Source organism: Musa acuminata, chromosome BXJ3-9, assembly GCF_036884655.1.
Source record: "Musa acuminata AAA Group cultivar baxijiao chromosome BXJ3-9, Cavendish_Baxijiao_AAA, whole genome shotgun sequence".
NCBI lineage: Eukaryota > Viridiplantae > Streptophyta > Magnoliopsida > Zingiberales > Musaceae > Musa > Musa acuminata.
This window is the reverse complement of record NC_088357.1, coordinates 38720465-38736376: the sequence shown is the minus strand read 5'-3', so window position 1 is coordinate 38736376 and position 15912 is coordinate 38720465. Positions and strand designations below refer to the sequence as shown.

Here is a 15912-nt window from a genome sequence, read left to right as displayed (position 1 = left end):
GATTGAGATATTCTTTAATTAACTCATCATAAAATAATCTATTCTTATTAATATGAGTCGCCCACTCAAAAGCAATGGAACATTTGAAATTTCAACGGATATCAATAGCTATTTACCAAGATGAGTCGTTGCCTCAATTCAATCGAAACCTTTCTATTTGGTGGAGACAAGTCTGAGTTGGAGCCCACTCTTTAAGAGCTGGATGGATCCTCCCCAAGCATTGCAAAGATATAGTTACAGTTCGACCGTTCAGATGGCTCTACTACGGTTCTGATGCGTTATCTAGGCCCGAAGTCTTATACTTAGCATTGGAGGGGATCCTCCGCTCAGGACTTCATTTCTACTGGGGCCCACGTTAGACGAGACCCTGCTTAAAGTTGCATCTTGCAGACTTGCACTTCTCGGTAGCTCCTCCCGAGACCCCTTCGGCGTCCGCGCCTCCGATGCAGCGGAGATCCAGCTCGCAGCCCAGAGGGCCGAATCCGAGAGCCGTCGATAGCAGGGCTTCCTTCATCGCGACCCCCGACCGATGGGAAACCTCGAGGAGCTCCGTCGCCTCCTTCGCGTCCTCAGCAGCCACGGCCGGCAGCACGTCTTCGGCGCCCAACCGGAGCTCGTTCAAGGCCTTCCTTAAGGCGATCGTCTTGTTCTTCTCTACCACTAAGCCCGGGATCACGTCGGCGAGGCCTAAAACTACTCGAAGCCTCGAGTCTCCTTATGGTATGCGCTCTCTCTCTCTCTCTCTCTCTCTCTCTCTCCGGTTCTTGTAGTCCTTCCGATTTCATGTTGAAACTAGACACTTTATTGGATTTTTGTTGTTCACGATGTAGCCATCCTACTGTGAAAGTTGCAAGCACTTCGTATCCTGAATTTGACTGCCTAATTTTGGCAATTGGATTGCCGGGAACTGAGAAACAAGTAGGTTCCAGTGGTGCCTACCAAAATATAGTTTATAGTAGGCGGTTGTGTAAGCATAAAAATTATGATTATGTTACTGTTATGTGAAAAGTTTTAATATCAAATCAAATAATGATATATCAAATTTACGATACTTATTTTTCGATATCATTTAGAAAACCTTTATCTAATATGTAGGAACATTATCATCGGATCCGAAAGTTGTAATGATGTCGATCTAGGAAGTCCTCATGTTTCGTCTTTCTCTTTTTTTTAATAAGAAAACTAAACTCATCTTTCTCTTTTTCATCGTTCATAGGATCGCTATGACTGTTGTTTCGGCCCTAGGAAGTCAATTTATAGGCAAGAGAAGAGGATCTAGGATAGTAATTAGGAGAGTTCTTCTATCAAAATTATCCCAAAATTTTTTTTACTATAATTAGTATTTATTTTTATTGATAATCAAAATTCAATTAAATCTATAATATATCTTATATAATTTGATAGGGTCATATAATATAGTATTTTCTTACTTAGCTTATTAATTGGTAAGATATAGAATAAATTTAAAATCAAAATAAATAAAATAAAATATTAAAAAATAATTTTACTTAATTAGATTCTAAAAATTTGAAAAAATATTTTAATATGTATACGAATTTTATAAAATAGATTAATAAATATAATCAAGTCTTGAGATAAAATTTTTCGATCGTAAAACTTGATTAATAGTCTCAAAGCATGCCAAAAAATTAACTTTTATTGTTTATAATATAATAATAAATTACTTTATATTTTTTCCTATAAATTATCCTTTCAATTGATAAATATAAAACGTGAAGTGGACTTTCTATTATTGAGGTAATTTACAGAATCAGTATCTGAAAATATCATCATTTCAAGTTGATCTAATTTCATAAATATGAGTATATAATCCTTTGTTTGAAAATTTTATCTTATTACTTTCTTTATAGCTTTTTTAATTTTTTATTCTTAAGTTAACTCTAATATCTACCTAGTATATCAACTACAAAATTGATATATGGTTTGGTTAGGCTTAAGCATATAATAGACTTCTAATTACGCATACAAAAAGAATATTTTTCTTTCATTTGATTCTCTTCTAAGTTATTTTTAAAAATACTTGTTTTGATTGAAAATTCTACTTTTGTCATTTGCTAAACAAAAGTTTACACTAGATCTTTCCAAGATTCGATTAATATATCATTTTTGAGATAATCATAACAACCTTTAAATTATATTCCTGAATATCTTAATACCAATAATATAAGTTCATATCAATCATCTTAAAATTCTTAGTAAGAAATTTCTTAGTTCAGTATAAAAAACCAAGATCACTACTGATAAGCAAAAGATTATCCACATATAAGACCAGTATAATGAACTTGCTCCCACTACCTTCAGATATTAACATTGATTAATATATTTTTTAAATATAAAAAATAATGGTATTATGAAACTTTAGATATCATTATCTAAATGCTTTTTTAAAGTTTTAAATGATTTTCCTAAATTTTCATATCAAATTTTACATTACTTTTATTTTCTCTGTGAATCGTTTAGGTTAATCCATATAAAGTTTTTTATCCAGATTTCTCTTTAAATAAGTTGTTTTCATATTCATCTGATGTAACTCAAAATCATAATTAGTTACATGATTCTTAACGAGTTTATTTAAAAAACTAAAAAAATATTTCGTTATGTTCGATGCATTCTTTATGAGTAAAACATTTGACCACGAGTTTAACTTTAATATCGTTCGATATTATCTTTTGAGTCATAATTTATTCGAAAGAGTTATTTACAATCGGCTCTTTTACGGTAATTGAGCAATTTGATGAGTTCTCAAATATCATTCTAGTATATTGATTTCAAATCTTCTTTCATCGCATCATAACACTTTTCAAGATCGTTACTTTTTATAACTTGTGAAAATACTAAGGGATCTTTTAATTCCTATGTCATGAACTGATTCTTGTAGATATACCAAATAATAATTAGAAATGACAGATCTCCTTTCCTTTTAGATTTTCTTAAAACTGTTGGTTGTGATTATTCTACAAGATCATTAGTGATGACATTAACATTATATGAGAGTTTATCAATGTTATTTTGTTATTTCTCATCATCAATTTTTTTAGTGACTTGAGGAACAGCAATCTCTTAAATATAAAATGATAAAGGAGTATCAACTTGTATTTTCTTAATATTAAGATTAAATTTTGAGATTTTCATTCCTATTGATTCGTTATTTTTTAGAAATATTATATTACTTGATTCAACTATTCTTGTACTATGATTACGACAATAAAATCTGTGAATAAATAATAAAATACCTAGAAATAGTCTTTGAATCAAAATTCTTTTTATGTAAATTGAAAACCCTTATCTTTTTAGGGAATCCTAAATATGTAAATGTCTTAAATTAGGTTTCCTACTAGTTTATAACTCAAAATAAGTTGATGAAATTGACTTACTAAGAACTCTGTTCAATATATACATAACCATCCTTTGTGCTTCTCCTCAATTGATTCGAGTATAGAAGAATTACTCATTATGCTCTAACCATATCCATAAGAGTACGGTTTCATCTTTCAACAATCTTGTTCTGCTGTGAAACATCTGGTAAAACATATTGAGCATAAATACCTTGTTTTTTCAGGAATCTAGCAAAAGAACTAGAATTATGATCGGGTTCATCATTGTTGAATCTTGGATTTTGATGATGAAATCAATTAATGGGTTAATTGATCTAATCCATATTATTGAGTTAAGTGTGCAGGATAAACTACGATAGCTTGAAGACATAAAGCAAGTCTACCGAAGTCAAGTTCGATGGGTGTTCGAGAGTCCGCCGAGAGTCCGAAGATTTGTCGAAAATACTATCGGAACCAACCGAGAATAAATCGGGGACTTGTCGAAGTTTTCGGAAGTCCACCGAAGAGATCGTAAGAGGTTCGCGGATATCACCGAGAAGATTCGGCTACTTGCCAAAGACTCGTTGAACTCGCCACAAGATCGAGAGCCTGTTGGGAGTCCGCCGGAAGAAATCGGAAGTCCACCGGAAGATCGCCGGAAGGAAACTCGACGTTGCCTGTTAAAAAACCTACTTAGGACTATGTATTAGATCAATTAACCCATCAATTGATTTCATCATCAAAATCCGAGATTCAACAATCTCTCCCTTTTTTATGATGACAATCAATTGATGACGGAGTTAAACATAACTCCCCTTATCTATATGCCATATAATGAGAAGATACAAACACTTGAATTTAATCTCTTTGAATTCAAGCCTAAACCGATAAGTTCTATCTGTTGAACTTATCGTTATTCTCTATAAGCATGAGCAAATACGAAACTTCGTATTTCTCATAATTTCAAGCTATGAAAATTATTTTCAAGTTGAATGATAAAAGACATTATCATTTCGACAAGAGATATGAACTTTCAATATAAATCTCATGATATAAATGTAAGGCATGATTTCATATGATCATGAGATGAAACGATAACCAATATAAAAACTTTCATATTGCAATATTCTCAAAAAGTTTTGCGATGCATATAAAATATTTGCATTACACAACATATTAGCTTTTGCAATCCATATAAGTCATGCTATCACATTGGCACAAGTCATCAATCTTTTACTCATTCTTCTCTCCCTTTGTCATTAACAAAAAGGAGACTTTAAGTGTACAATTTGTTATCACCCCCCCCCCTCTTAGTGCCGTTCCGATCCTAACAATCATAACTATCATAAAATTTATCATCCTTATCAGATCTGACAATTTTTTACTTTTCTATCTAATTATCTCTCGATTTCATTTATGTACACCTAAATGTGTTAATAGCTTAAGATCTTAGATAGTTATATTTCAATCAATAATCTATAAAGGTGATAAAATATTTCACTTTACTAAAACAAGAAATATAGAGTAGCCCGTAGATACAAGCATGTATATCAAGGAGTTCATGAAACTATGTTTCATTCTAATATTTGATTATAAGATTGCTGTAAATTCAATATTCTCATTAATTATGTACAAACCATCATATAAAATTAAAAAAAAAACTTTATTTTTATTGAATCATGATGAGCTTACCTCAACCAAAAGAGAAATAATATCTTGACAATTCTAGATAAAGAACTCCAATTTTTAGAATTGTAGGAACATAATATATATCATCAAAATCCATCAAATAAATCGCCTCCAAGTGTAGGCGATAAGTATTAACTATTATCGCTTTTGCTTTAAGATGATTTCCTATAATGATGAATATTTCATACTCTTTTGGTTCTCATTATTAAAATGAATCTCTATTAGTGGTAATATAAGTTGAAGCGCTAGAATCAATCAACCAAATATTAAAAAATGACTTCTATAATGTTTGATTTGAAACATACAAAGGTCAGACTTATATCTTTCCCTTTCGAATTAAAACCTTATAGTCCTTTACATAATCTTTCTTGTCACAAAAGTAGTATTTTATTTATGAGTTTATATTACATTTATAAGCTAAGCTAATTTATTTGATAAATTATGCTTAAACCTTTTATAATTACTCATTCTTTGAGTAGTATCCAAAATATTATGAGTCTTTCTTACTTTAGTCTTAATTCTTCCTATATATATATATATATATATATATATATATATATATTAGTCAACTCATTTAAGTTTTACTTATCCTTAATTTTATTATAGTAAAATTTAAATGAGTTAAACTAAGAAGAATTAGAATTAAAAATAAATGAAGGAACTATAATAAAATAAAATAATATTAATATTTTAAATTTTTTAATAAATGTTAAACTATCGGTATCATCTTTATTTTACATTTGGATAAATTATTAACATATCTATTGTTCATACAAAATTATTGATGGAGGATTGATGTCATTCTTGTGGAACAGTATTGCTATCTTTGGGTATACAATCTTAAACTCCAAGAATATCTAAAATAGTATCATCCTATCTCATCACATATATTTGAAGTTCTCGTTTGGGATTATCTAAATCTCTTAATTATGTGTAATATTATAAATATTATTTTTCTTAATATCATTTAGGGCTAATTTTTTTAATATAATTTTATAAGTTATTGGTCTAGACCACTTTGACGACTACAAAGCAATACAATAATATAAAATATAATTTAAAATATCTTATAAATAATAAAATATTATTATAAATCATATCCCGAAGCCTACCATCCTAGACCACTTTGATAGCTACCTGTTTGATAAAACTCAAGGATATGAGTTACAAATAATATCCACCAAAATTTTTTAATCTAATATATGTTAAAATAATTTAATAATAATAAAATAATAATTATAATAATTATTAAACATTAATCAACATAAAGGAAAACTCATATGATAATTGTAATCATGATAAATCATAAATCATACCTTTTATATGAAAAATAAATATTATTTCATAATTTTAAATATATGCATATAAATAACTAAACAAATATCTAAGAATAATAATTAAAATTTTAATTATTACACAAAAAAATTTATCAATATGTTATATGAGAAAACTATAAAAGAAAATCATGATATATATATATATATATATTTTTTTTTTAATTTCTAAGGAACCCTTAGACCTATCAACCCTATTTAATTGGATAGGCTCAAAATTGGGCTAAATATCAACATAATTAAATCAGTCAATAATTAAAGTTGATCAAAATAAAAAATTGATCAAAATTTGACTTTTCCTAAATTCGATCAAAACTTGATTGATCGAATATAAATCAAGTCAAATAGTCAAAATACAATAATGATCAAATCTGATCAAAAAATACTTAATCGAATTAGTTAATTTTATAATTGAGGACATAAGTAAAAAAAATTTAGTTTTGGAGGGTACAATTATAATTTTTCTTAGGATATATGATAGAAATATATAATTTTTGAAGGGCAAAACTATCAAAAGGATATAAATTAGAATTAAAAGATTTATAAGGACTAAACTATAATTTTATGGGGATATATATTAGAAGTATATAATTTCTAAAGGATAAAACTATTAAAACGACATCAACTAAAATTAAACGAATTAAAACAGGCAAAAAAGTCCTTTTATCGATGAAAAACCCTAATCCCTTCCCTTTAATCGTCGTTGTGCAGCCGTCGTGGTGCTCGGCCTGAGGCCGTCGTGGTGCCATCGACAGCTAGTGACCAATCACCGATGACTTGCCTCTCCCTTAGCCAATGACGTAGCGACTAGTGATATAGCCCCCTAGCCGCTACCTCAATTCCCTTTTCCATTGCAACCCCTTCCACAACTCCCAAGAGATCTATAGTGGCTTCCTCCGTTGCATACTCTGCCAGCCTTCAGCGTCTAGTTGACACCAGTCACAGCTAGCAAATGCTACCGCAGCGGCATTGTTGCAGCTACCAAGCAACAACATTATTGTAGCCGCCGCAAGCAGCAACATTGCTGTAGCCACAGGTGACCAAGGCAGGCTAGTCGTCACAAGGTTGCTACACACAAGTAGTCGTGCATGCGATCTTCATTGGTTGTCGTGCATGCGATCTTCATTGGTTATTACATCCCATGGTGCTTTCGTTGTGTATAGTAGCATCTATACGCAGTCGCTGCCTGCAACTAGGTTGGCGATCATTGGAGGATGTTACCCTTAACAATACTATCGTCGACAGCAAGCTGTCGACGGCGGTCCATCGATCAAATACGAGGAACCTTACATTGCCTATAAGTAGGTGACAAGACGAACTAAATAGAAAAGCAAATTGACAATAAAGACAAATCATTTAAGCATTATAAATCAAAATCAAATAACACATTTTCGTAAACGAAGAGTACTAATAAATAGATCTAAGATATTTAATTTTAAAACACGACTCTGATACCAATTGTTAGCATAAAAAACGTGATTATGCTATTGTTATGTGAAAGACATTAATACCAGAAGCTGAAATCAAATAATAATAGATCAAATTTATGATGTACCTTTTGATGCCATTTAGAAAGCCTTTATTTGATCTGCAGGTGCATTGTCGTTAGATCCGAAAGCTGTAGCGATGTCAATTTACAAGGAAAACTAGATTCACCTTCTCCTCTCTTCTTATCCTTTATAGGACCGCTATGAGCAATGGATTAGGGACTAACAAAGATTGAGAATAGATCTATAATCTCAATAACTGATGTTTCGTCCTTATGATGTTTTATCCTTTTATAGGCGAGAGCAGAGAGTCTAGGATGATAATTAGAAGAGTCACTCCTATCAAGGTTATATCTTAAGGAATTCTGCAATAATTGGACTTCCTTTCTATTGATCGATAACGGTAATTAAAATCTAATTAAATCTATAATATATAATTAGAGATAGGGCCACATAATCTAACAGGTTGTTCTTGAAATGTAGAGATCTTATTTTCGCCACTAAGTGGATGTCTTTCTTGAACTTTGATGAACCATTTAACTGTAAAGTTCAATTATTTGATTAATTGGAGATTTTGATTCCACCAACCTTATTTTACAAATCTTGTTTTGTTATTGGGATTGAATTTTGAAGTTTAAATTTATGTGCCAATGTGGAATTGAAATAGTGAGGAACAAAGTGTTAAAACTCTACTTACCAATCACTTTGTAGCAACCCCTGTTCGTAATTTTCATGGTAGTTTGGGGACATCAAAAAACGGGGCATGCCATGGCGGAGACTCGCCATGGAGGAAAGAAACTGGGACTATGCGATTCAACATGGAGGAGATTTTGCAAGCAACTAAGAACTTCTCCCCTTCGTTAAAGGTTGGGCAAGGTGGGTTTGGGACAGTTTATAAAGGGATGCTCGATGATGGCACACTCATTGCAGTTAAACGTGCCAAAACGGTTAGTGGAGTTCCTTTTTTGTTTTTGCCATTTAATGTGGCAACTTGTTGCCGATGTGAAAATTGGAATTTTGATGTCTTATGCAGAGCATGCATGACAACCATGTGAGTGTGGAGTTCCAGAGTGAGATCAAAATATTGGGACAGATTGAACACTTCAATTTGGTCAGGTTCTTTGGTTATTTGGAGGACAATGATGAGAGAGTCATTGTGGTTGAATATGTGCCTAATGGAACACTCCGAGAGCATCTTGATGGTAGTCATTTTTCTTCCTCGTTTCATATTGATGCTATGGTCATGTCATGGTTGTGCTTTTGTTGGTTATCTTGCTTTCATCATCACTAGTTCAAGTCATGACGAGTGATGTCTGATGGCATTGAATTTTTAGTTGATGTTGGGGAAATTGAGTAGTAACTTGTGCTCTGGAATATACAGGTTTTCGTGGAAGCTATCTTGATCTTTCATCACGACTTGATATTGCAGTTGATGTAGCTCATGCTGTCACATATCTTCACATGTATGCAGGTAAGATTGAAACAAAATATTGATTTTGCTACTTCCTTTCCTCCAATCAGTGGGAGCTGAAAACTTCAAATCAATGAGTTCAGAATGACTATAATGCTATTGCTGTAAGGAGTATGTTTTCTTTTGCACCTGCAACTTATACACTATCACAAACTGAATTTATCAGCTTCTTCAATTGAGTTGGTCTTTATTGATGAAAAAAATGGAAAGGAATCATATACTGGCCCTAATATTTGGCTCAAGGCCTTGCTTTATGGTTTCATGTTCCAATGTTGATTTAGAAGATTCAAAGAAATAAAAAGGAATCAGTCCTGCATGTATTTGGTCAAGAGACAGTCTTGCTATCATTCACTCCTTGTCTTGTATGAAATAGTATGTTGTGAAACAAAATTTGTGCTTTAATACCTTTAAACTTCATTTACTTGATCTTTCCTTTTTTTCTCCCCTTGCATTTGAGCATAAAGTGATGTTACTTGGGAAGTGAGATGTCATCTCATACAATTTTTGTGTAATGGAATTTTCGTTTTCCGTATATGATGGGGAGTTTTTGGGGGGGATTGGGAGGCTATTACAGCTTAAATGCTAGGATTCCTCCTTGGCATCAGCTTTCGATTTTCTTTCTCTTTGCCTTCTTAAACAAAAACTACAAATTAGAATTTGGAGTATGTTGGGTAGTGTTGTTCTAGTTTATATATCTCTTATGAATGCTGTTGGAGGTAAATTTTTTTGCTTACAATAATTTCGAAGGTAAGAAAAGGCAAAGGGAATATGACTTGGTGATATTTATTTTCATTTCATGTGCCATGCTCCTTGTCATATGGAATGTGAATTCCAAGTCATTCGCTATTCACCCTTTAATCTCTCATTAAACCTATTTTTTTCCATATATATGGTCTTGATCTTGGTCGGATTGGTTGGACTCTGATATACATTGTGGTTTGTGATGTGTTTTAGTACAATTTAATAGATTGTTCATATAATGGAATCCATTTTTTGAAACAGCATATGCTTCAGGAATAAGAGCTATGACGTAGCCAATATCATGGGTTACCACATAAACCCTTCCTTGACAAGTTAATCAACCACCTTTAATCAGCCAAAAACATGTGTGGTTAAGTAACCCTGGAAGTGGGATCACAATGGACATACTATGTATATCGCCTTAATTGGTATTTGAGTTGTGTTATTACTGCTACATCTTTAGAGCAGAAAGCGAAACCCTGGTTCTTTTCTCTTGATTCCTGTCTACCCTCAAATCAATATTTCTGTATTTTATGCACCTTATCACTGAGTTCTTGCTCATGTCACATGAAGAATTTGATTAATTTCAACAGTTTGGGCATGAATTTTTACCAGTCTGTGTATGTTTTGCTAAAAAACTGAACAGTATTTTTTCACTAAATCCATTGTGTGTGCAAGTGTCTACATTTATAAACATTAAACTTCTGTGGAAAATTATGCGTACACTTTTTAAATTATATGAAGTGTTTGACCAAGGCAATTAGTTACATTCTTTGTCATTAAAATGGATGCGCTGATCCATTGTTTTCTTTGATGCAGATAATCCTATTATCCACAGAGATATCAAGTCATCTAATATTCTTCTTACCGAAAACCTGCGTGCCAAGGTTGCTGATTTTGGCTTTGCCCGACTGGGTGTAAATGAGGCTGGAGTTACCCATATTTCCACCCAAGTTAAAGGAACTGCTGGTTACTTGGATCCGGAGTATATTCGAACTTATCAACTTACGGACAAAAGTGATGTATTCTCATTTGGTGTGTTATTAGTAGAATTAATATCTGCACGCCGCCCCATAGAGCGTAAAAGAATACTCAAGGAAAGGGTAACAATAAAATGGGTATGTGCTTTTGTCTTTTATACAATTAATGTCATGTGTCTTAAAATTAGGCTTTTTAGAATATTATTTATTAATTCTTAATAGAAACTACGATTTAAATACTTGTAATTTCTCTCACAAATTTCAATTGCAGTAAAATAGTTGAAACTTTATGATTTTGTTAAGGTTGTAAGACATAATTTATGATTTATTTGATCCTGAATTATCTGATCAGGCGATGAAGAAATTCAGAGAAGGAAGGACAATTCAGATTTTGGATCCGAATCTTCCACAAACACCAGCAAATAATCTGGCTTTGGAGCAGATCATCGAGCTGGCTTTGCAGTGTTTAGCTCCTTTCAGGCAGAGCAGGCCCTGCATGCGGAGCTGTGCAGAGATATTATGGAACATCCGAAAGGATCACAGGGAGCTGTTATCTTCAGATCCCCTCTCCCAGACTTCCCATCAAAGAACCCTTCCATCGGCGACAAGAGTTACATTTAAGTAAGATCTGCACACTGTAGTAAGCAGCTCAACTTGCAAATTCAGCACTCTCATCATCGTCATAGGATTGGATTATGCTGGTAAATTGCTTTCAAAGATGGGAAGATTAATATTTTGAGAGGGAATGCATGTAGAGGTTATGTTAATGGTTTGCATAGATGAAATTATACATATACATATGTATGATACAAGTTCCAAACTCGATTGACATGGGAAGTTAGGGTTCCTTTGTAGTTAAATTTTCCAATATATTTATACGTCTACAACAAATGCCTTCCCTTGAAGTATTGCAAGAGAAGAAATGAAAACACATGCATTAGCATTAGAACGATGATAATATCTTGTGTAATTCTTCCTTTTAAGTTTTTATATGCCCCACACGATATATATATATATATATATATATATATATATATATATATATATATATATATATATATATATATATATATATATATATATATATATATATATATCTCGAATTTTTAGAAAACACTCTTAATTTGAGAAATTCTCATAGCACTCCTATGTTTGACTTAGTGATAGAGGCACAACCCTCCCTCATTATTAGTCATGAGCAAGGAACAAGGGATGGCAAGTAGCCTTCCTGCACCCTCTTCTTACCATCAACCGGTAAGCAAGGAGGCCAAGTGTGAGAGGCTACCCTTTAAAAGGAAATATAGATAACACATATAAAAATATTTGTAAACAAGTTACTTTACTTTTTTTACTATAGATGGCTTGAGAGGCTAGTTTGGGACTATTATACCTTAGTCATTAAGCAAATTTTATAGAGAAAGGACGACAAGTAAAGTAATGGCCAAGGGTTAGATGGAGGGTGATGACCGACGAGAATAAAATGATCATTTTCTAAAAATATGTTGCATGAATTTTTTTTAGTTAGGGTGCTATTTATCAAACTTAGGATTTTGTTTCGACATTCAAATGTATATATATATATATATATATATATATATATATATATATATATATAGTTTAAAAAAAGTAAATGTGAAAATTACTAATTTCGGAAGGATTTATGTACATAATTATGCCTTTATATATATATATATATAGTTTAAAAAAAGTAAATGTGAAAATTACTAATTTCGAAAGGATTTATGTACATAATTATGCCTTTAAATTAAGATATGGAGCATGTTCATATACTTTTAACGTATTGAGAGATTTTGCCACGAGAGGTTTTTGGTGCGGCGGTATCCCAAATAATGATATATTATTGTTGTACGTAGAGAGATTTTGCCGCCGTTGAGACAAGGTTTAGATGATGTGGGCGTCAAAAGGGTCGGTTATCCGGGATCACTGACGTTCAAGTGTCGCGTGTAAAGAGGATTATTCCAAGGCGCGCTCTTTCTCTCTCGCCCATTGATGCAAACAGATGTGTGGCGATCCTACCCTCCGCGACAAGCTTCTTTCCGGCCACTCCAAACATCTGAGTTCCTTCTTCCCCCGCTGCTTCTCCCTCCGCCGCCTCCGGCAGCTACACGCCCAACTCTTCCTCTATGGTCTCCACCACTCCGCCGTCTTCGGCTCCCGCCTCGCCCACGCCTACTTCGAGCTCGACGCTCCCCGACACGCCCAGCAAGCGTTCGACCAAATCCACATGAAGACGCCCCACTCCTGGAACACCATGCTCTCCGGCTACTTCAGCACCCACAACCTCGCCGACCTCCTGCGTCTCTATAAGTTCTCCCGCGCCCGGAACCACAGGCCTGAGACCTTCAGTTTGGCCTTCGGCCTGCGAGCTTGCGTCGGCCTCTTTCTGTTCGACTTCGGGAGGTCGATTCACTCGGAAGCCATCCGATCCAACCTCGATCTAGCTGAGTACGTGGTTGTCCCGCTCATCAACATGTATGTCGAATTGGGCACTATGGAGGACGCCGAGAAGGTCCTCCGCCGGGTTCCTCCGGGGATTCCCACAGTTTGGGGTCTCATGATGAAAAGCTACGTCATGGCGTCGTTGGACGTCAAAATCTTCGATTTGTTCCATCAGATGAAGGAGTTGGGACGTGAACTGGATCAACTTTCTGCCGTTTATTTGGTTCGTGCTTGCGGAAACATTCAAGCAGCCAAGGCGGGGTGTATGCTTCATGCCATCTGTTTGAAGAAGAACTTCCTGGAGGCATGTATCCACTTGCAGACCTCACTCGTCGACATGTATGGTAAGAGCGGAATGGTTGATTCGGCAAAGAAGATGTTCGACGAAATGCCATGCAAGGATGTCGTCTCATGGAGCTCGATGGTTGCGAGCCTGGCCCAGTGTGGGAGAGCCTGGGAGTCGCTTCACCTTCTTCGTGACATGTTTGACCAGTCGATTTTGCCAAACGCAGTCACTCTTGCCAGTGCCCTCCTTGCGTGCTCAAACCTCGGGGCTTTGCAGCAGGGTAAGAGTGTGCACGCCTACATGGTCCGCAACAATGTTGAACTGGATGTGGTGAGTAATACTGCTCTCCTTGACATGTATGCAAAATGTGGATCCATGGAGGTTGCTCACAAGGTCTTCGCTGATATGCCGGAGAGGAATGTGTTCTCTTGGAGTGCAATGATCGGAGCGTTGGGCATGCACGGGATGTGCTCAAGAGCTCTGGAACTTTTTGAGCACATGAAGTCTGAGAATCTCGCACCCAATTCTGTCACGTTCGTCGCAGTTTTATCTGCTTGTAGCCATTCTGGTAGGGTCGAAGAAGGGCGTCGCTACTTCAAGTCCATGACTGAGGATTACAAACTAAATCCGAAGCACGAGCACTACACATGCATGGTTGATCTTCTTGGGCGAGCTGGGCTATTGGAGGAAGCCGAATCTTTGATCAAGGAAATGCCAATAAAGGCTGGTCCTAGTGTTTGGGGAGCTCTCTTGGGTGCCTATCGAATCCACAAGCAGATAGACAAGGCGAAACAAGTGGCCGATAAGCTCTTTGTCTTGGAGCCTGATCAACGCGGGGCACATGTGCTGCTTTCAAACATTTATGCCACAGCTGAAATGTGGGACATGGTGAAGAACACTAGAGAGTTGATGAGCAAAAGGGACCTGCAAAAGACAGTCGGCTTCAGCACAATTGAGGTTGACAAGAAAGTCTACGTTTTCGATGCAATTGGCAGAACGAGAGCATCGTTGAGCTCTGGCACAAGCTGAGTGGTGAGACGAAAGCATTGGATTATGTTCCACACTTTTATCTTTCGCACTTCATGATGTGGATGATGAGGCAAAGTAGGAGATGCTTTGCGGTCACAGCGAGAAGTTGGCAATGGTTTTTGGCCATCTAAAGACTAATGATGGGTTGCCACCGAGGATAACAAAAAACTCGAGTGTGTGGAGATTGCCACATAGCCAGTAAATATATCTCCTTGATCACTGGAAGAGAGATAATAATGAGAGATTCTAAGAGATTACATCGTGTCAAAGATGGATCTTGCTCCTGTGGGGATTACTGGTAATCAGTTTCAGTTCTTGTATTCTATATTCAAAATGATACGCAAGTCCTTTCTTTTCTTGACAAATTCGTCTACCAAGCATTTTATGTCCATCTGTTATAATTCTGTAGATGATTGAGAAAAAATCTTCTTGGTGCTAGGTAACAGAATCTTGGTCCAAACTCGAACTTTATGAGAATGGGTTAGGTCAGGAAAATGTTATTTAGGTTAGCTCCGAATCAGCACAACTTTTAATGGAGATTGATCAACTTTATTGATAATGATTAGCATAAGAGTGGATGGTCAGACTTGATATGATAGAGATAACAGGGGAGAAGAAATTAAGATGAGTGAAGAGTCTTAACATTAGGATTTTATGCTTCAATAGTTATGTAATTAGTATAGATGATTCCAATGTTGAATTTATTGATCTTCTCCACCAAACTAGAATCTATTTCTTAGACCATTAGCAAAATCTGATCATTATTGTGACACTCAACTTGCATTGTTTTCTTTTAATCAATATATTCTTTTACTCCCTAAGTTTGAGTATGACATGAAACTAAACCATAATTGATATGAAAGTTAATACAACAACAAGATCCATAAGAGGTCATATGTTTAGTTAAGTTTAAAATACTTAAATCTTTATTTATAATTTATATTAAAATCTTTTTAGATTTTTCTCCATCTTTTCTCGTACCATGAATATTAATTATTTTACCTCAATACCATATCCGAAGATCTTTTAAGCATATCTTCATATTATCTTAAATAATTTTCTCTTATATTATAATCTATCAAAACGATACTTAGCTGTTC

General features: G+C 34.5%; 2 protein-coding genes across 2 annotated transcripts; both read left to right on the top strand.

Annotated features, from left to right (window-relative positions):
• Nucleotides 1-395: 395 nt before the first annotated feature.
• On the top strand, nucleotides 396-11942 carry LOC135648916 (calmodulin-binding receptor-like cytoplasmic kinase 2). Its single transcript, XM_065166933.1, has 6 exons — nucleotides 396-720; nucleotides 8557-8792; nucleotides 8879-9047; nucleotides 9227-9316; nucleotides 10877-11175; nucleotides 11390-11942. Exons 1-6 carry the CDS (start codon nucleotides 444-446, stop codon nucleotides 11660-11662), a joined length of 1344 nt encoding a protein of 447 aa, XP_065023005.1. The 5' UTR covers nucleotides 396-443; the 3' UTR covers nucleotides 11663-11942.
• Nucleotides 11943-12892: 950 nt separating this feature from the next.
• Nucleotides 12893-15197, top strand: LOC103998519 (pentatricopeptide repeat-containing protein At1g06140, mitochondrial). The gene is given in 4 exon segments (XM_009420007.3): nucleotides 12893-14785; nucleotides 14788-14847; nucleotides 14850-14980; nucleotides 14982-15197. Coding segments are annotated over 4 exon segments (2052 nt in total). The 5' UTR covers nucleotides 12893-13057; the 3' UTR covers nucleotides 15115-15197.
• The last annotated feature ends 715 nt before the right edge of the window (nucleotides 15198-15912 follow it).